The 20,777-nt window shown below is 37.7% G+C and overlaps 2 protein-coding genes and 1 pseudogene across 8 annotated transcripts; 2 read left to right on the top strand and 1 right to left on the bottom strand.

Moving 5' to 3' along the window:
- LOC148691082 (uncharacterized) overlaps nucleotides 1–732 on the top strand; it is an 834-nt pseudogene extending 102 nt beyond the window's left edge.
- An 11,457-nt stretch (nucleotides 733–12,189) lies between these two features.
- Nucleotides 12,190–14,294, bottom strand: LOC137711894 (uncharacterized). 7 transcript variants are annotated; one of them, XR_015955565.1, is made up of 4 exons: nucleotides 14,139–14,294; nucleotides 12,869–13,939; nucleotides 12,648–12,738; nucleotides 12,190–12,468 (listed from the first exon to the last, which is right to left on the bottom strand). XR_015955565.1 is itself a non-coding variant. In XM_088683836.1 (4 exons), exons 1-3 carry the CDS (start codon nucleotides 13,621–13,623, stop codon nucleotides 12,695–12,697), a joined length of 456 nt encoding a protein of 151 aa, XP_088539962.1. In that variant the 5' UTR covers nucleotides 13,624–14,221; the 3' UTR covers nucleotides 12,190–12,468; nucleotides 12,648–12,694. The 7 variants fall into 7 exon arrangements, 2 of the variants coding, with proteins under 2 accessions (XP_088539962.1, XP_088539963.1); XR_015955568.1 differs by having other exon boundaries at nucleotides 12,648–12,741; nucleotides 12,869–12,948; nucleotides 13,267–14,222; XR_015955566.1 differs by having other exon boundaries at nucleotides 12,869–12,939; nucleotides 13,267–14,220.
- Nucleotides 14,295–19,334: 5,040 nt separating this feature from the next.
- On the top strand, nucleotides 19,335–20,381 carry LOC137711946 (uncharacterized). Its single transcript, XM_068451098.2, has 2 exons — nucleotides 19,335–19,545; nucleotides 19,749–20,381. Exons 1-2 carry the CDS (start codon nucleotides 19,408–19,410, stop codon nucleotides 19,989–19,991), a joined length of 381 nt encoding a protein of 126 aa, XP_068307199.1. The 5' UTR covers nucleotides 19,335–19,407; the 3' UTR covers nucleotides 19,992–20,381.
- Nucleotides 20,382–20,777: the final 396 nt, after the last annotated feature.

Below are 20,777 nucleotides of genomic sequence, written 5' to 3'. Positions count from 1 at the left end.
TGGGACTTAGCACTTAGAACTGAAGAGCCCCCTACTCCAACAGATGGAAGCACCTCAAGTCAGAGGTCTAAGTACGAAAAGTGGCACAAATCAAACAAAATTTCCTTATTGATTATCAAAAGGAGCATGACTGATGTGGTTCGAGGAGCCTTCACAGATGCTACCAATGCAAAGGATTTTCTCAAGTCCATTGAGCAGAAGTACCAAGAGTCACCGAAAACTGAGACAGATGCTACCAATGCAAGCGATTTCCTTAAGTCCATTGAAGAAAAGTACCAGGAGTCACCAAAAATTGAAACAGGTAATCTCATGAATTCACTGACAACCATGAGACATGATGGCATAGAGAGTGTCTGTGAGTACATTTTAAAAATGGTGGACATCGCTGGAAAACTCAAAGCTCTCGAGGTACTAATCCCTGAAACTTTCTTGGTACATGTGATATTGAGTTCCCTGCCTGATAGTTATACACATCTCAAATTGTCCTACAATGCATTGCGTGAAAAGTGGGATGTGAACGAGTTAATTTCAGTATGTGTGAGTGAAGAGGAAAGGATGTAAAGGTTTGAAAATGAGAAGATTGAGTCTTTGAACTATGTACAAAGTACCACCAAGGCACATACACCCTTAACCACCGATGCAACTAGAAAGAATTCTACCAAAAGGGTTCCCTCTCCTAAAAGAAACACCAAACCTAACAAGCCATCGATTCTCAACGTTATTTTTGTATAAAGCTTGGCTTGCCACTTGAAGAAAGGTAAAAACTTTTTTTTTTTAGCTTGTTTCGAGTCTAATTTAATTGATATACCTAGCATTAAATGGTAGCTTGACTTTAGCTTTTCTATTCATGCTACAAAATCATTGCAGAACTTCATAACAAGTAAAACACCAAATAAGGATGAAGTCAAAGTTTTAGTTTGCAATGGAAAAAGAGTTGAAGTCAAAGCTTTAGGAAGTGTTAGGCTAAAGTTAGGATTTGGATTTTTTTGTTTAGAATTAAAAATATTGTCTATGTGCCTTCCATGAGAAGGAAGTCGATTCCGTTTCAAAGTTAGTTTTGTTGAGTTTTTTTTTTTATAAATAATATTGGCTTCAACCTATTTTACAAAGGCTAGGTCATATGTCAAAACAAAGGATGAAGTTACTTGTCAAAAATGATATTTTGCCTCCAATAATTTTTTCAATGATTTTGAGTTCTGTGTGGATTATGCTAAGGGAAAAATGACAAGTAGTAGAAAGAAAGGTTCAACAAGAAGCAAAGAAACTTTAGAAATCATCCACACGAACGTTTGTGGCCTTTTTCCTACACAAACTATAGAGGGACATAAATATTTTATAAACTACTTTTTCTCGATTTTGTTTCATCTATCTAATTTCAAAATAATCAAATGCACTCGAAACTTTAAGATTTCAAAATTGACATCGAAAACCAATTGAAAAGAAGAGAGATAAGAAAAAAAAAAAAAAAAAAAAAAAAAAAAACCAAGGAGGTTATGTCTGATAGGAGAGGTGAGTACAATGGTAGATACACTCAAACTGGCAGACATCTTAGTCCATCTGCTATTTTTATTACAAGAAAATGGAATTGCAGCTCAATACACCACAATGGAAATCTCGAGGAAAACGAAGTGGCTAAGAAAAGAAGGAGAACCCTAATAGACAGGGTAAGGAGCATGATTTGTATGACTAATCTACCAAGTTGTGATGATCATGCAAGTACAAGAACCGACAATCTTATATTTGAAGAAGCTGATTAAATGGGGAATGATGCTGAACATTCATCGATTGCAGCAGCCTTGGTTGAAATTCCAGATCAATTTGAAGAAATTAAGTATGTGTAATGATGATGGTCTGTTATACCAAAGCCTGATGATGTGTTGCTCAATGAGCAACATACTTAATTATGATCATGCAAGCTGATGAGTCAATAACTGTGAGTGGCAACTGCGATCACCGACAACTAGCAAACAAACGTGGCCAGCTGCGGTGAGCACCGACTACACCGATTGCAACAACATGCAAACATTCATGCAGGGTACGTGGAATTGACACCTGACAAACGTGGCACGAAGATGGTCTAATGGAGATTAATACTGAAATGGCCAAATGGGGATTAATACTGAGCCCACACCAATTGTAGCAATAGTGGTTGAATTTCCAAGTCAAGTGGAAGAAGATGAGAGCTATGATGATTGCAATTTTCAGCATGGCAAAAATCATGTGCTGTTGCATGGTGAGCAGCAAATGCGTCATCATACAAGGCACGTGGAGGAAGGAGTTTCAAGTGGCAATGACCACCGACTGAAGCATGACACTGAAATTGAGGTGTTGTTAGACGGTGAACCGCATGTAGGAAATCAGCAAGGACGCGTGGATGAAGCAGCTGTGAATGGCAGTAACCACCGACTGGAGTCAACAGTTTTGGCAGTCGGCAATGTTCCACCGTTTTGAGGAAACCAAATAGGGTAAGAAAGTCAACATTCTCATCATATTTTGTGTATTTGGTAGAGATAGATTTTAATTTATCAGAGTTTGGTAATCCTGGGATTTTCAAGCAAGTCATCTCGAGTCCAAAAATAGACAATTGATTACAGCAGACATCAAGACAATGGTACCTAAAATTTTATCGAGTTGTACAAGAGAATGTTTCACAGAGAACCCATGAGACAAATTGTGTTTATTTGAGATTCAGTGGGAGCAATTTTATCATTCTAGTTCTTTATGTGGATGATATATTGCTCACCACAAATAGTCATAGTTTGTTGGATGAAACCAAAGTTTTCTTGCAAAGACACTTCGAGATGAAAGACCTGGGAGATGACACTTATGTCCTAGGGATTCAGATCAAAAGAGAGAGAATAAGAGGGCTGTTGGGTTCTGTCACAAAGAGCATACATAGAAAAGATTTAATATGTCTTCATGTGAGACTACAGAAATGCCCATATCAAAGGGTGATATATTGAGCGAATTATAGTGTCCCAAAACAAACTTGGAGAGGACGATGAAAGAAGATAAGCAATATGCATCCTGGGTTGGGAGTTTGATGTATGCACAAGTGTGCACAAGGCCTGATGTAGCCTTCACCATTTCGGTGCTTGGTAGGTTCCAATCCAGTGCTGGAGAGGCTTACTAGAATGCAGCAAAAAGAGTGATGAGATATCTTTAGAGAACTGAAGATCATACGTTAGTCTACAGAAAGACATAGGACCAAAGATCATATGTTAGTCTACATAAGGACATAAAACATCGTTTAGAAGGTTACGATGACTTAGATTTTGCGGGTTGTCCAGATGATACGAAATCAACATGGGGCTGTGTGATCTTAATGGCATGTGGAGCAGTATCTTGGAAGAGTGTAAAATAACAGACTGTGGTTGCTTCAAACTATGTTTGCAGAATGCTTGTCCTATTATGGAACTGTGAATCTAGCCATTTGGTTGAAGACTTTCATAACAGGACCACAAGAGGTGGACTCAATCTTGAGAGCTACATAGATTTATTTGACAACAGAGTAGCTTTATTTTTCACTTAGAATAATAAAAGGTAGAATTCAACAAGGAACTTGGATATGAAGTATCTCATTTCTCGAAAAAAGGTGGTAGCTAGTTTGGTCAAGATTGATTAGTTGGAGACTAATTCAATGATTGTTCATCCATTGAATAAGGATGTTCCCATGGCAGTTTTCAAGAAGCATGTCAGCAAAGCATGGGGGTATTGGGTGATTTTAATGCAGCAAACTCATGCAGGAAACCAGTGGGAGCAAACCGATACAGGAAGCTGCATATCAGGTTCATTTTAAATGTTAGTTTTCTTCAGTTGCAGTTCATGTTCTGGAAGTTGTATTCGAGTATTAATAATAAAGGCTTCTTAGCTAATAAAGAAAATGCTGTAAGGTTGTTAAAGTTCCCAAAAAGTATGCAGCATATAGCTATGATAAAGCATGAATGTTTTTATGCATGATGAGTAATGATCTTGAATTATTATGAAGGAAAAACAACCTAAGGGCTTCATTCAGAAGCATTGGGATTGCTTTCAATCCTGAAGGGGACCAGATGTTTGACATATTACAAATACATATCCAGTCATGTCTTACATTGTTTTTTATATCTTGTTGGAGTCTCATGTGTTGGTTAGTTTCATTGTAAGTAATTATGGGGACGGTACTCTTTGAAAGTTGAGTGTGTTGCCCTATAGTTCTCATGAATACTTTTTAATGACAGAGACTGGTAAATCGAGAAAATGTCAAATACTAATCTCATGGCCAATTCAGATTCATTCCATAGTAAGTATAAACTATACAAGTTGACAAAGTATTTGCTCTAGTGGGAGAATGTAAGTTCTATATGAGAGCAAACACTTTGGTGATTTGATTAAAGACATTTGGAATGATAAGGATGTTGTGCTAGGATAGCACCAAAATCTTTTGGAACCAACTCAAGCTAGCCCACAGGAAATTTATCAAATGGAAATGCGAGAACAAAATATAAAAGACACAAAGATTTTAACGAGGTTCCTCCACAGTCAGTGTAACTGGAGTACGTCCTCGGAGCAGTAGGAGCTCACCCAATAATCCACTATCAACCAAATGGGAGTTTACAAAGTGTTGACAATCTCTCAACCCAAAAGCCCAATACACCCAATAGCTCTCACACACCAAAGAAACAAATAGAGAAAGAAATATAATGAATAATTTCTTCTCTATACATATAGCTCTCGGCTATTACAACAACACCTACTTTGGTGGATGATTACTAACCAATTGAAGCAGCAACTTGTTCTTCTTTTTGGGCTGACTGCAAGACTCCCTTGCTCTCTGCAAAACTCTATCTTTTCTCTTTGCAAAAGGAGCTTTTTTTTTTCTCACTTGTTTCCTACCAAAACCGAAATGAATGAACTCCCTTGCTTTGAACCAATATTTCCTTTTCTTTTAGCCAACACTCACGGGTGTTTAAGAGACAACAAAACATCTTTTCCCATTTTCCTCCCCAAAATAAGGAAAGGTGTTTCCACCTTTGGATTGTTAATTCTAAAGAATGGCCACTTGGCCACTTATTCAACAATCTCCACCTTGGCCAAGTTCCGAAAAACGCCATGATAAGCCAAACAACACAATTAACACACAACATCACTCCCAATCACTAGCAAGAGAACAACTCATGCCGAGCCAAATCTCCAAAACTCCTACTGCTCAACGCCTTCTTTATATAGGCAAAATGTGAGCCAAGTTCAAGCAATGAACAAACTTGGCTACACCAACAACCTTAGTCAACATATCAGCGGGGTTGTCTTTAGTTGGAATCTTCTGGAGAATGATTTCTCCTTCACCAACAACTTCACGAACAAAGTGATAGCGCACATCTATGTGCTTGGTCCTCGCATGATGAACCTGATACTTAGCCAAATAAATGGCACTCTGACTATCACAATGCACCTCCACCTGCTTTTGATCAACCCCCAAATCTCTAATCAGCCCATGTATCCAAATGGCCTCCTTTATAGCTTCAGCAACTGCCATATATTCAGCCTCTGTAGTAGACAAAGCAACAGACGACTGCAAAATGGACCTCCAACAAACTGGCCCTTTAGCCATAGTAAACACATAGCCTGTAGTAGACTTTCTTCCATCCAGATCACCTGCATAATCTGAATCAACATAACCAACAGCAAAATGACCAATACCAGAGTCATCCCTCTCAAAGCATAAACCAACATCTCGAGTACCATGGAGATACCTCAATATCCACTTAGCTGCATTCCAATGCTCTTTACCAGGATTATGCATATATCGACTCACCATGCCAACTACATGAGCAATATCCGGTCTAGAGCATACCATTGCATACATCAAACTACCAACCAAATTTGCATATGGTATATTTTTCATTTGTAGCTTCTCTTGATCAGTTTTAGGACATTGTAGAGAACTCAATTTAAAATGAGGAGCCAAAGGGGTACTAACCGGTTTAGTTGAATCATGAACTCCAAACTTCCGAATCAACTTCTCAAGGTATTGTCTTTGATTCAAACAAACCAAACCCTTCTCTCTGTCTCTAGTGATCTCCATGCCAAGGATCTTCTTTGCTTCACCAAGATCCTTCATCTCGAACTCATTCTTCATTTGATTCTTCAATTTCTCAATCTCTTCAACATTCTTTGAGGCAATCAACATATCATCAACATATATCAACAAATAAATGAAAGACCCATCTTGCAACTTCTTGAAGTACACACAATGATCATATTGACTTCTAGAATAATTTTGGCCTCTCATAAATTTATCAAACCTCAAATACCATTGTCTTGGAGATTGCTTCAAGCCATAAAGTGATTTCTTCAACTTGCAAAACAAATTTTCTTTCCCTTTCACCATATACCCATCCGGTTGACACATATAGATCTCTTCATTCAAATCACCATGTAGGAAAGCCGTTTTCACATCGAGTTGCACAAGTTCAAGATCATATTGTGCAACAAGAGCTAACATAATGCGAATTGAGGAGTGCTTCACAACTGGAGAAAAGATTTCATTGTAGTCAATGCCCTCCTTTTGTGCATACCCTTTAGCAACTAATCTTGCTTTGAATCTGACATTGCTTTTCTCAGCAACATCTTCCTTCTTGGCATACACCCATTTGCAACCAATAGCTTTCTTACCCTTAGGCAATTTAGCTAACTCCCAAGTTTTGTTCTTCAAGAGAGAATTCATCTCATCACCCATGGCATTGCACCACTTCTCCTTTTCCTCACTCTCAATGGCTTCCTCAAAATTGGATGGAATCTCATCAGTGATAATAGGAAGAGCAAAAGCAACATAGTCACTATACCGAGCTGGCTTGGTAATTTGTCTTTTTCCTCTGTTCTTGGCAATAGACTCTTGAGGTGAAACTTGCTCTTCAACTTGAATAGAATCTTCAAGTTCAACTTCTTCAACATCCTCATGGTCTCCCACTTCTTCACTTGTAGTGGCTTCGACATCAGCGGAAATAGGATTTGAAGTACTAGAGGCAACTTTCTCAAGCTCCACCTGTTGGATATTTTTCACATTCTTTTCAGAGTCTCTGAACATATTTTCTTCATCAAATGTCACATCTCTGCTGATTACGAGTTTCTTCATCTCCGGGCACCATAACCTGTAACCTTTGACACCACTACTAAAACCAAGAAAGATAGCCTTTTTGGCTCTAGGATCAAGTTTATTTTCAGTTACATGAAAATAAGCAGGTGAACCAAAAATACGAATATAATTATAATCATTAGAAGGTTTTCCAGTCCATACCTCCATTGGCGTCTGACCCTGAATAGCAGCTGAGGGTAATCGGTTGATGATGTGACATGCATAAGTAACTGCCTCTGCCCAAAACGACTTGCTCAAACCCGACTGAGACAACATGCATCTAACCTTCTCAAGCAAGGTTCGATTCAATCTTTCTGCAACTCCATTTTGTTGTGGAGTTCCCTTGACACTGAAATGTCTTACAATCCCTTCTTCTTTGCAAACTTTAAAGAAAGGGTCGGATGTGTATTCACCACCATTATCCGATCTCAAAATCTTAATCTTTCTCCCAGTCTGGTTCTCAACCATTTTCTTCCAACCCAAGAAAATACTCAACACCTCACTCTTGTGCTTCATAGTGTAGACCCAAGACCTTCTTGAATAATCATCAACAAAGGTCACGAACCAATGTCTACCACTCAAAGAGGGAGTCTTTGTAGGACCCCAAACATCCGAATGCACATAATCAAGAATGCCCTTCGTCTGATGTACAGCAGTACCAAACTTCACTCTAGTTTGCTTTCCCAAGACACAATGCTCACAGAAATCAAGCTTACAAGTCGTGGCACCTTTTAGAAGACCTTGTTTCACAAGCCCTTGTAGAGCTTTCTCACCGGCATGGCCTAATCTCATATGCCACAATCTAGTAGTATCAGAATCGGATGTGCCCATATTTTCTGAGACTACAGATGCTTCACCTGTCACAGTGTTTCCTTGCAATAAATACAAATGGCCACTTCGAGGAGCTTTCATCACAACAAGTGCACCATAATTCACCTTCAATGTCTGCCCATCTGAATGAAACCTGAAGCCCTTGGCTTCCAAAGTTCCCAAAGAAATAAGATTTTTCTTCAAATTCGGTACATACCGAACACCTGTCAACTCTTTAACCATGCCATCATGCAACTTCAAACGAACTGTACCAATCCCTTTTGTTGTGCAAGGATTGTCATCTCCCATGAACACAACACCACCATCAAACTCTTTCAAGCTTGAAAACCAATCCTTGTGAGGAGTCATATGATGAGTACAACCCGTATCCAACACCCACTTAGTAGCACAATCAAATGATGAGGAAGTGGTTAAAGCAAAATCAGAAAAATCTGTTTCAACCTCAGCAACATTAGCTTCAGAACTTTCTTTGCCTTTGGTCTTCAATCTAGGACAATCTTTCTTCCAATGGCCCTTATTACGACAAAAGGCACATTCATCCCTTTCCAAAGGTTTTCTACCTTTAGAGTTTCCTCTAGGTCGAGACTGTGATTTTTTCCTGCTAGAAGAGGATCTCCTCTCCGATGATCTACCTCTAACAAATAAAGCTTCAGAGGTACTATCATGATTTTTATCTCTATGCCTCATTTCATAATTCATCAAGGCATTTGACACATCTTCAAATTTCACAGTTTCTTTACCATGCATAATAGTGGTAACAAAATGCTCATAAGAGTCCGGCAAGGAATTCAACAATATTAAGGCCTTATCTTCATCCTTAATATCCTCATCTAAATTTAACAAGTCGGCAATCAACTTATTAAAAGCATCAAGGTGTCTAATCATTTTTGTACCTTCTTTGTATTGGAAGCGGTAGAGCTTTTTCTTCAAGTGTAGCCGGTTCTCTGCACTCTTCGTCATATACTTGTCTTCCAATTTTTGCCACAACACACTTGCCAAAGTCTCCCGCATCACAAAATACTTCTGAGTTTTTGCAAGGCACAACCGAATTGAAGAGCAAGCCCACAAATTTAATTTCTCCCATTCCAGTTTCGACATAGCTTCAGGCTTCTCTCCCAAGGCGGCAAGAAGATCTTGTTGAGCCAACACATCTTTAACCTCACATTGCCACATCCCGAAGTTGTTTGTGCCATCAAACTTTTCCACTTCGAACTTTGCATTTTGCACCGTAGTTCTTGCAAACCCGGAGCTGCTTCCAAAAGGATTCTCATCTTGCCCGTCTGACATCTTTGGCAACTAGACAGTACCCAAGAGCAACCAGTGCTCTGATACCAATTGTTGTGCTAGGATAGCACCAAAATCTTTTGGAACCAACTCAAGCTAGCCCACAGGAAATTTATCAAATGAGATGCAAGAACAAAATATAAAAGACACAAAGATTTTAACGAGGTTCCTCCACAGTCAGTGTAACTGGAGTACGTCCTCGGAGCAGTAGGAGCTCACCCAATAATCCACTATCAACCAAATGAGAGTTTACAAAGTGTTGACAATCTCTCAACCCAAAAGCCCAATACACCCAATAGCTCTCACACACCAAAGAAACAAATAGAGAAAGAAATATAATGAATAATTTCTTCTCTATACATATAGCTCTCGGCTATTACAACAACACCTACTTTGGTGGATGATTACTAACCAATTGAAGCAGCACCTTGTTCTTCTTTTTGGGCTGACTGCAAGACTCCCTTGCTCTCTGCAAAACTCTATCTTTTCTCTTTGCAAAAGGAGCTTTTTTTTTTCTCACTTGTTTCCTACCAAAACCGAAATGAATGAACTCCCTTGCTTTGAACCAATATTTCCTTTTCTTTTAGCCAACACTCACGGGTGTTTAAGAGACAACAAAACATCTTTTCCCATTTTCCTCCCCAAAATAAGGAAAGGTGTTTCCACCTTTGGATTGTTAATTCTAAAGAATGGCCACTTGGCCACTTATTCAACAAAGGAGATTAGGATTGACACTTGTGGTAGACTTATTAGGAGTTGTATTAATTAAAGTTTCAAGTCAGATACATTCTCGATAAAACTAGAACTCTTCTAGCTGATATAATGCATAAGTGTTTCACGGTGATAAGGCTACTCTTTGATAAGGATCACTTAATGGGAGGGATCCTTATTGAATTCCATCGTATGAAGTATAAAACTGAGGTCCCTGCTCTCTCACAGTACACGCAAGTTTACAGAAAACTCAAGCCCCATTGAGAGAGACTTGCTTTCGGTTGTGTAGAGTTGCAGAAGAACTTCAGTTATTAATCCTAGTTCTTTAAGACGATGTCTTCCACAGGTAAGTGGTTAAGTTGATAATTGTGAATAAGTTTTTCCGTTGCATAATTTACTTACAGTATGTCCTTATTGACATTCTCTACAGCCTTCTGCAAGGCCAAGACGCTGCTGAGAGGCTGCGCAGCAATCCGGATTACAGGTTGTTGCAAGACCGGGTGATGGATCTTTTCGTGGAGAGGTTGAAATCTGATATTGGAAAGTTGAAGCAGAACAAGCTGAAACTTAAGTTGAATGATGATGTTGGCAATGATAGTGATGATGATGTTTCCGTTACCGAGGCTGCAGCGTGGTGCGTTAGCGCATACCCCTCGGTATCCAAAGATACCTGCGCTGGTTTGCTGCGTGAAAGCGTTAAGAGGAGGCTTTTCCCGCATCAATCATCAGTTCATTCACAAGAGTGGAAGCGGCTGGCGAAGGAGGTTTTGGAGCCCTTGACCAATTACTACAATCTTCGAGGCATTGTCGGACACTAGCGCCCTGCTGATAAGAAGTATTTGGGGGCAATTGCAGCAGGAAATTTAAGTGGCATAAAGTACGATGCTCTCCTTCCACATCAAGTCATACTCTACGCCGAAGATGGCAGTGATGCAAGCGGCCGAGCTTCAGTGGAAGACAATGGTGGAGGGCATGCACCTGAAGGGAAAATTCAGAAACTACTTCACTGTGTATCACACCACCAAATACGCGGACAAGGGAGTTGGAGGAAGGATGATGCTGGGATTGGCACTTTTGCTGTCTCAACTGAGCGAAGGGCCATGGAAAGGCAAGGTGATCGTTTTTGGTAATTCGGCCAAAGATCAGCCGCTGCTATGTCCGATACAAGGCAAAGATCTCAAGTACAAGTGCGAGTTTATGACAACAATGGAGTCCGACTTGTTTGTTGATTACGAGAAGTTGTTTGATATTCCGGAAGTGGCTGCCATTGCAAAGGGGAGTGTGAAGCCAGAGCAGATGATCAAGACGGTGTTTGTATTCAGCGAGTCCCTAAGATTTAGCGGCATAGACGAAAGCCAGCACGACAATACGGAGAAAGTTTAAGGACAAAGGGTACGGAGATGATACGGTGCCACACATTCTGTTTTGGAATTTTGGGGACTTGGAAGATCCATCGATGCCTCCTAAACAACATCCAGGAGTTTATGAGTATAATTTGGTCAAGGTCTTCTTGGACGATGGTGGGGAAATTGTCCCACGCCATCTCAGGGAGGCTGCCCTCTCGGACAAAGATTACCAAACTCTCGCTGTTGTCGACCGAATTTCAACTGATCAATTAATCCTCAATCCATTGGATTGGGGTTGGATTGGTCTGATCTCATTTACTGTTTTTGTTTTTTCTTTTTTGTTGATATTTCGTCACAAATTACATTATTTATAGTCTCGATATTCATGGTTCTCTAAGATGAAAACCCCGAAACTTATTAAATTTTACTTTCGTTGTGCCTTGTTAATTATACAGCAGTCACTTGCCTTTCAATTCGTCTAGAAATTACTAGCAATTACGTTCACTGGGGAAGTAAATAACTTTTACAAGTTTATTTCTTAACATGAAAGAACACTATTTGGTTGTAGATTACATTGGAAAATTGACAAACGAATCATTTTTTCTTGCTTTTAATAAATGTGTTGTAGCAAAAGGAAAAGCACTTAAATTTTTGCCGAAAAGCAGAAGGAGAAGCACTTAAATTAGCAAAAAGTCACCATTCTTGTCTAAGATGACTGGTTCTATCTTTTGCAACGAATATTGACGATTTAATGGCCTTAGTAACTAAAAATACTTTTAGAGGCGATTTATTTCGTTGCTAGCCGCTACAAAAGGTCTCTTTAGCGACGACTTCTGTTGTTGCGGCTAAAAGTATTCTGTAGCGACGATAATTGATGCCGCCGCTAAAAGTTGTAATAGAAAATTACTCTTCTCCCGTCCCCGTACCAATTAGGTTTTTTTTTTCATACACAGTGGGAATTTTGGAATCTCCACCGGTATGAACAAGAACACAATTTCTTAATCATTCGTAATTACAAACTTCACATTAAATTTTTACACTTCGAATTGTTTTTGGGTTTTTGCAAAAATTCGTGAAGATATCTAAAGACAGTCCCTATAAAGCCAGTTAACAGCTTCCCAAAAAGATTCTTGACGGTTGAAACGCAAAAGTTTCAGTCCCGTGATATATTCTGCTGCCAAGCTGCATCGAAAACATTGATGTAAGGGATGGAACACCATGGAAGTGAGAATCAAATTGTAAACAGAGAATCCACTACAGTTTATATTCGAACTTGCTCTCCAGCAATGTTATGCTTTTTAATTTCTCTTGATGGTAACAATCTACCGATAGCATACTTAATGAAGCGGGGTTTTTCTGACCTTGGGCGCGAGATCAGTATAGCATTAATGCATTGGTCACCAACTGTCTACATTATAAGATCGTCTCCACAAGAAAGGCGGCAGCTTAAACCTGCTAATCAAAATCAAGGGAAAGTAAAAACAAACCAAAAATGAAAATCTTCACCAGCAAGCAAATGAATGAACTCATAGGTCCCAAAACTGATGGAACAAAAAAAGACAGGAGATTCGAAAACACATACATCCCTTTAAAATGAAGAATTGCACAGCTTCGTGAAGGCGTAGACAACGTTGAATAAGCAAGCCTATGTACCTAATGTCCCTTGCACCAGGGGAAATGACAGAAAAAAATAGAGAAAAACATCAAAAGCAGGACTGAAAATTGTATAAAGCAAGACAAAACAAATTCATAACTATTTAAACAATTGAAAACAATGATAAGATTACTGAAATTTCATGTAGAGATTAACAAAGAAGGCTCTCATACAAGTTGACTATTAAAGATCAACATGATAGATACGGCATGGGCAAACACAAAAAAATCCAGTAACTAGAATAATTCATTACGGAAACTCATCAGGAGACCGAGAAAAATAAAATAGGAACTGAGAGTCAGATTCAGTTCAGCATAAGCAGATACCTAAAGTTGGTTGGAATTGAGTTCTCACTTATATAACTTAATATCTGTGTTGTTGAGCGCCACCAGGAAGTGATAATGCATGACTAGTGGTCTCGTCCTCCGCTTTTCCATTTCCTCATCCAATTCCTCTGTTGATCCTCTTAACTCCTCCTCCACCACCTCGCATGTTTGTTTCCTCTCTTTCTTAACTGAATAATCTTCATCGCTCTTCGTGATCAGCCTCTCAACTCCATCATCCCTATGTCTATCTGACCTGCTGCTACTCCTTTCCCACTCTCTCTTTACGTTATCCTTGTGATCTTTCTTACACCGTTTCCTATCACTCTCCCTAGCATCATCATCCTCATCTACATCCATCACCCTGCAACCTTCTCTTTTGACCTTCTCCCTCTCCTTATCTCTAGTCCTATGACTATCTCTCTCCCTATCTCCTCAATGCCACTTCTCTACATCGTACCTCTCGTCCTCAGAACAATCACAAAACTTGTCTCTCACGGAACAACTATCACAATCTCTCGTATTTCTATCTTCCCCCCTATAAAGCCTCCTCCCAATTCCTCTCCTTTTCGCCATCTCTATCTCGAAAACCACTTATCCTCTTCGATTCTCACTCCTTCCTAGGTTTATATTTACCCTCTACCATTGCAGTTCCTCCTACAATATCAATAGTCCTCTGCAATTCACACATAAAAATCACTCCCTTTTCTGACTTCTATACAATATAGACCGACCCAATCAAGCAACAGGAATCCAATTCGAACAAGAAAACACTAAACAAAACGAACCCTAAATTCAAACCGAGTCAGAAGTAAAACAAATTCGTCTGTTATTTTCCAAATTTAAGAAATTTCGATCCAGGAGAGATTGATTACCTGATTGTGGTAAGGGGGTAAACGCAAAATTAGGGCAGATTGATTTCTTCGGCTCAACTGAATTTGATCGAAACCGGGTCGGGTTTTTTGTTGGGTTACTTAGTTGGTAGGCCTATTTTGGGTTAACAATTTTAAATGACTTAACTGTTCCTCTTTAGTCTTTCCCATAGAAAGTTAGTTTTTAGTGACGGGATGTAGAATTTGAACTTAGATTTTTTTATTTTTAAGGAAATGGATTCTCTCTAGATTTCTTTTTCCTAATTCACTAAGTTTGAGGATTCGGACCATTGAAATTTGATCAAACAGTTACAAACAGAAATCCACTTTAAAAGTTATAATAATTTTAGCCGTTGAATCAAATTTCAATAATCTGGATCCCCGAACTTAGTAGATTAGGAGGAAAGGATCTGGAGATGATCCTTTTCCTTTTTTTAGCATATTAAAAAGAAAAGCCACTTAGTACAACGGTTTAGTGGCATTTTGTACTAAGTGGCTTTTCTTTTTAATATAATAAAAAAGGAAAGTGATCATCTCCAGATCTTTTCCTTCTAATTCACCAAGTTCGGAGATTCGGATCATTGAAATTTGACCAAAGGGCTACAAACAGAGATCCACTTTAAAAGTTATAATAATTTTAGCCGTTGGATTAAATTTCAATAACCTGGATATCCGAACTTGGTGGATTAGAAAGAAATGATCCGGAGATAATCCCTTTCCTTTTTTTAGCATATTAAAAAGAAAAGCCACTTAGCACGCTAAGTGGCTTTTCTTTTTAATATGCTAAAAAAAGGAAAGGGATCATCTCCAGATCCCTTCCTCCTAATTCATCAAGTTCAAAGATTCGAACTATTGAAATTTGATCAAGCGGCTACAAACAAAGGTCTATTTTAAAAATTATAATAATTTTAGCCGTTGGATCAAATTTCAATAACCTGGATCCCCAAACTTGGTGGATTAGGAGGAAATGATCTGGAGATGATCCCTTTCCTTTGTTTAGCATATTAAAAAGAAAAACTACTTAGTACAACGGTTTAGTAGTATTTCTCTTCACTTGTAAGTGAGAGGTTTTAGGTTCGATTTTCATCAAAGGCAAATTTGAACCACATTATTGCTAAGCTATTGTGAGGCTAAGCCCAACCCCCTCCATATTAATTAATGTAGATAATATTGTTTGTTAAAAAAAAAAAAAAAAAAAAAAGATACCATCGTATCAACGATTTTATATTCTGAAAGAAAAGAGTTTCCTACCGAAAGCCAAATAAGACATGTCACAAATGTTAAGAAAAATGTGGGGTTGAATAGCATTTTACTAATATTAGACAGTCAACGAAATTGTCAGTCATTTATATTGAACAACTGCTAGACGACGCCATGGATGAAACATTACCATTTTACCGTTTAATAATTTATTACTCTTGATCGCACTATTATTGAAGAGGTGCTCAGCAATCTGATCGATAAATATAACATAAATATTCACACAGTTTCTCAAGTTCACAAATTAGTGGCTACAAATAAAAGAGTCTTAAAAATAGAGAGCTCTAAAGTAGTAGCGGAGCTAATATGGGGTCATTGGTTGCTCATGATCCAAACAACTTAACAATTGCTATGTATATTGACTGTGTAGTTGTATTTGATCCTTATAAAATTTCATGGCAAACTAAATCATAACTTCCGACTTCTTTTCATTTTGTTTTCGTTTATCATCCACGTCTTCTTTTCTCTCTTTTTGTGTGGAACTCTTTTGTGCGAACCAAGTGCTCAATGAAATGCTTCATTTGACAAGCTATGGCGATTTTCAAAGTTACTCGACAGTTTCCTACAGCCGCCCTTGAAAAGCCTCTCTATTCATAATAGTTGTCGATATACGTTGGTGTAAACTTTTGGCAAATGTCGGGAGGAATTGGCAACTACCTATCAGGTGCTCGAGAAATGGTCCAATGAAGTATTTTTTGGTCAAAATTATGATTTCATTATTTGAAAGTCTTGACTCCGCCACTGCTCCGAAGTAAAAATCGTTTAGCCAAAACTATAGTTAACACCAGAAAACGGCCAGAGAGAAAAGGCAAATAGAAAGGTAAAGGGAAGAAAACCCAACCAAAAGCTAAAGATGAAGGATGATGATGAACACGTATCCAGCATGGGCAAATCAATCATTAATTTCACTGCACCAAGAAGGCAAAAGAACGGCAAAGCAAGAAGACACAAAGAATTTCATAGTTAATGAACACTGTCGGGAAAAATTGAGTTTTAGTATATGTAATATTTCATTCTGTATCTTTCAAATCATAACTCGTTTAGTTATGTAATTATGACTTGATAAAAAATGATCTTGCAATATTAACCTAAAAAAATATTGGTTTAGATTATGAAAAATATTTTGGAGCAGGCCGAGACAAGTGGTTAGCATCATATTAAATTGGGAACTATTTAGCGCTTTGCACATGTTAGTGAAGTATTTATATAGTATGAGATCCTTAGATTTCAGTTTCAATTTATGAACACAATTTTATTATGAGATCGAAAATTGAGCCATATGGTTTCGTCTTGATCTTCTAGTTGCATTGCGTGCATCATCTCATCAATCATCACCATGAATGAAAGTAGAAAAGCTACTTCTACAAAAAGCACTTGTGGAAAGATGAATCAGAGATGATAGGGTCTACCACTACATTAATACCAACCCTATTGGATTTTACAGACAGCAGCTGTTCTTAAAATGGCAACACCTTTGGAGCACGAACGTGATACCAACAGTCCCTAAAGCCTTTCGGAGATTCGCGATCATAGTAGTTTTTCCTGCAACCACATTATATATTTTTCATTTTGAAATATTTTAAATAACATATGTTAAAGGCTTCACAGAAACTGAAATTTGTTGAGAGTATCAATACCACATTGGAGAAATGAAGGACCATGCATGTACTTACAAGTAGTTTGGCTACTCACCATATTGCCAATTTATTTTATGGTAGAACCTGAACCCTATTCATGGTACCAGAGCAGGTTGTCCAATATCGGAAAAAGGAGGAAGGAGGGGTTTTGCAAGCGTATTGAGAGTATATATCAATCCCAAATCGGGAAATGAGGTAGAAGGAATATTGCATGTTCTTATAAGTAGTTGAACTAGATTTTGCGAGCATATTGAGAGTATCAATTTCATATCCGGAAAAAGAAGTAGGAGGATCCCACTTCGGGGAAAGGAGGTAGGAGGGATATTGCAGTGGGAGAGATATTGCATGTGCTTATAAGTTTGCTTAGAGCAAGTCCAACGTTGTTAAACGCCATGGGGACCGGCTGCTCAGCAACCCAAATCATCAGCCTTCCTTGCTCCACCCCATGCGGGCTTGTGGGAGAGGGGAGGCACAAAACTTAATGAGTCTTGCATGTTCACCGGCAAAAATGAATCCAACGGCAAAAATTAATTATGTTAATAAAAATTTAATAAAAAATGTCAAAAATTAATAAAAATTCCAAAAAATGTTTAAATTTAAAATAAAAAAAAAAGATTTTTTTTTTCTATAAATACCTTATCATTATCTTCCACCTTACACCACAATTTCATATTTTCTCAAACTCCTTCAAACACATTCCAACTTTATCTCAAAGTTTCCACATACTTTTGTTTCCAACCTAATCCTTGATAGAGCACCAGTGGAAATTGAAACAAGCTTAAGAAAATTAAGTTCATTTAGTGTGTTTTTTTTTATTTGGTGTGTTTATGTAAATTTAGCAAAATCTATCGAAATATATCACCAAAAATTGTCCTTTCAGATAATAACACGTGGCCCAACAAGACAGATTAAAAATCCTATCCGAAATTATAAATAAAATTATTTTTTATTATTTTATAAAATAAAAAATACTAATATTTTATTGCCTATTGTCATGACTATTCAGTTTAATGATGAAGATGTAAAAAGCAATTACTGTTTATTAAAGATAGTTACTATTCATTGAAGGGACTCAATAGGCAGTTGCTCCGGGAGCCTTCCAACACTGGAAGTGCTCTTATGAGTAGGACTAATGGGTGGGCGCCAACGCTTAAAGCATATGCAAGCAAAAAACTTTTTTTTTCTTCTCTTTTACACGTTTTATTCTGCAGAATAGGCAATAGCTTTGCTGGTTGGGTTTTTTGTTCTTGTTTTTTTTTTTTTTTTTTGCAACTTAGACACGAAATGACAACCATAGAGGATTTTGACAACAACAAAAAAAACAAAAAACAAAAAAAAACAGACAACCATAGAGGATGATATGAAATATTCCAATGCTTTGTCTGGATGCCTTTCAAGTTTCCGATTCTGATGTCGTAAATTGTCCTAGTTCTTATCGCAATTTCCGGATTCATATAACAAACACACAACCGATGATGTTTTTGTGTTTTTGATTCCACAAAAGAGTGAGAAACCAAAATATTTTGTGATTCTTATGAAATCTAAAAATATACTAGCTAGTGAAATTGGTGGAGGATAAATTCAAAACGCCATGGAACAAAGTTATAGATTCTAAGGATTTGAGACTAGCTAGATTCTATAAATAAAGATTGCCTGCCATAGCCATAGGTCAGGGATTTCTTGTGTGTAGACCAGTCCCTATATTAGTATCTCTCTTATCACGTAGTAAAAGAAATATTTTCTTAATTATAATTTTAAAACATTCCCATTATGTAACACACGATATTAGTATCTCTCTCATCGCCTCCTGATTTTTTATTAGATTTCTCGTATTATAAGAGCCAGGTGATTTGGACCAACTAATAAATAAAGGATAATGTTAAGGTGACCAAAACTTTAAACCTAATGATCTGTCACTAATAAGAAATAAGCATGTTAATAAACACATAAGTAATAATTCAACAATCAACCACCATATCATTTGGTTTACAGATTTAGTTTAAAAGTTTTGATCTCCCTAACATTACGTATAAATAAAAGTTTGTAGATGGGAAATGTAAGTGATTTCACGTCATGGATGAGAAGTTTGGGAACTTGGGACATGTTTTGTGCCGTACCTGAAATGATTACTGTTTTGAGGGGAACACTCAAGTGCCCCATCCACTATACCAAGTTGTGCTTTTAAAAATAGGTAATACTAGAGAAACTAAATTTAAAGATAAAATCTGTAAATTAAATTATGGTAACACTCAAGTACCCCATCCACCATACCCTTCAAAAATCTCTCTCTCTCCCCCTCTCTCCATTTGCTTTAAATTTGGTTGTGCTGCATGAAAGCCAAAGTGTAGAGGAGAGCCAGTAATATTAAAAGAGAAATGGGGAGTTCTCATGAGCTTGCAAGAAATGGTCATAAAGATGTTTCACTTCAAGAACTTAGTGATAGGCTTGCTGAGTTTGCTCAAGTAAGAGGATGGGAACAATATCACAGCCCCAGAAATCTCCTTCTAGCACTAGTAATCACTCTCACCCATTTAGAATCTTATCAATTTATTTACTTTCTTATTTGCGATATTTTTTTTCTCTCATATCAGACATGAGGTAGGTCAGTTGCCAGGTCAAAGTAGTGAGTCTACCGCTTGCCTGTAGACTATAGTAGTTTAGAATATCGTCATGTTAAACAGACAAAAGAACTTATATATGGCATGTGTTTGTGCAGGTGGGCGAGGTTGGAGAACTGTCTGAAATTTTCCAGTGGAAAGGTGAAGTTGCAAGAGGGCTGCCTGACTGGACTTCTGATGACAAAGAGCATTTGGAAGAGGAGCTCTCTGATGTTCTGCTCTACCTGATTCAACTCGCAGACGTTTGCGGACTTGATCTTGGACAAGCAGCTCTCACCAAGATTGTCAAGAATGCAAGAAAATACCCCGTTGCCGAGCAAACAGCAGCTTCCACCAACTAGCTAAGCTCAAAATTAAGAACCAGCTCTATATGTTTGGATCCTCTTTTTTTTTTTTTTTTTTTTTTTTTCTGGGTAATGTTAGGGAGATCAAAATTTTAAATCAAATTTGCAAGTCAAATGATGTGTCACCAATAGGACATAAGCACATTATCAATGCTTAAGTAGTAATCCAATCATCAACAATCACATCATTTGATTTACAAATTTGATTTAAAAAATCTGATCTCCCTACCATTACCTCTTTTTTCTATATGTATTTTGGTAAACTCTTGCTGCTTATATTTTCTCGAGTTAGATTGTCAACTATGATCAAAGTTTTGTTTTTGGAGGAATCTACTTCCTTATCCTTCTTAATAATATCTGAGCTGGACTTATTTTTTATACAAACAATATTCTATCATAAACTCATCTAAACTATGGGGAGGTAGATCGAATATGGGTGCGGAGGGAGAAACACATTGATCCAGCCAACTTGAATAAACCTACGTCTGCTAAGCTGGAGTTTAAACCCAAGTGTGCCAGATGGATCAGTTGAACATTGTAGTGATTTCATTTTACTGTTATTATATATATTGGTTAGGGTTGATAATCTGCAGTGCAAAACTGATGATGCAGTATTTAATCTAGGCCATTACTTTAAGCTTAGCAGAGTAATTAGCAACAACAACAACAATAATAAAGTTTTTTTTTACTAAGTGAGGTTGGCTATATAAATTTTGGAACGCCATTGTGCTGAGAAATGTGCCACATCTTCCGTTAGATCCAAGTAATTTAAGTCTTTTTTAG

The sequence above is a fragment of the Pyrus communis genome, chromosome 14 (assembly GCF_041283825.1).
Source record: "Pyrus communis isolate YQ-2024b chromosome 14, ASM4128382v1, whole genome shotgun sequence".
NCBI classification, from domain to species: Eukaryota; Viridiplantae; Streptophyta; class Magnoliopsida; order Rosales; family Rosaceae; genus Pyrus; species Pyrus communis.
Note: the sequence above shows the minus strand (reverse complement) of the source record. Positions and strands in the feature narration are given on the sequence as shown.

Excerpts from the sequence above, each read along its gene's own strand:
- LOC137711894 (XM_088683836.1), bottom strand. The coding sequence starts at position 13,623 with ATGGATGTAGATGAGGATGATGATGCTAGGGAGAGTGATAGGAAACGG. Across the intron at positions 12,949-13,294 it reads ACAGATATTAAGTTATATAA|GGACATTAGGTACATAGGCT; the intron begins GTGAGAACTCAA and ends CCCTGGTGCAAG. Across the intron at positions 12,742-12,868 it reads ATTCTTCATTTTAAAGGGAT|CAGGTTTAAGCTGCCGCCTT; the intron begins GTATGTGTTTTC and ends GATTTTGATTAG.
- LOC137711946 (XM_068451098.2), top strand. The coding sequence starts at position 19,408 with ATGGGGAGTTCTCATGAGCTTGCAAGAAATGGTCATAAAGATGTTTCA. Across the intron at positions 19,546-19,748 it reads GAAATCTCCTTCTAGCACTA|GTGGGCGAGGTTGGAGAACT; the intron begins GTAATCACTCTC and ends GTGTTTGTGCAG.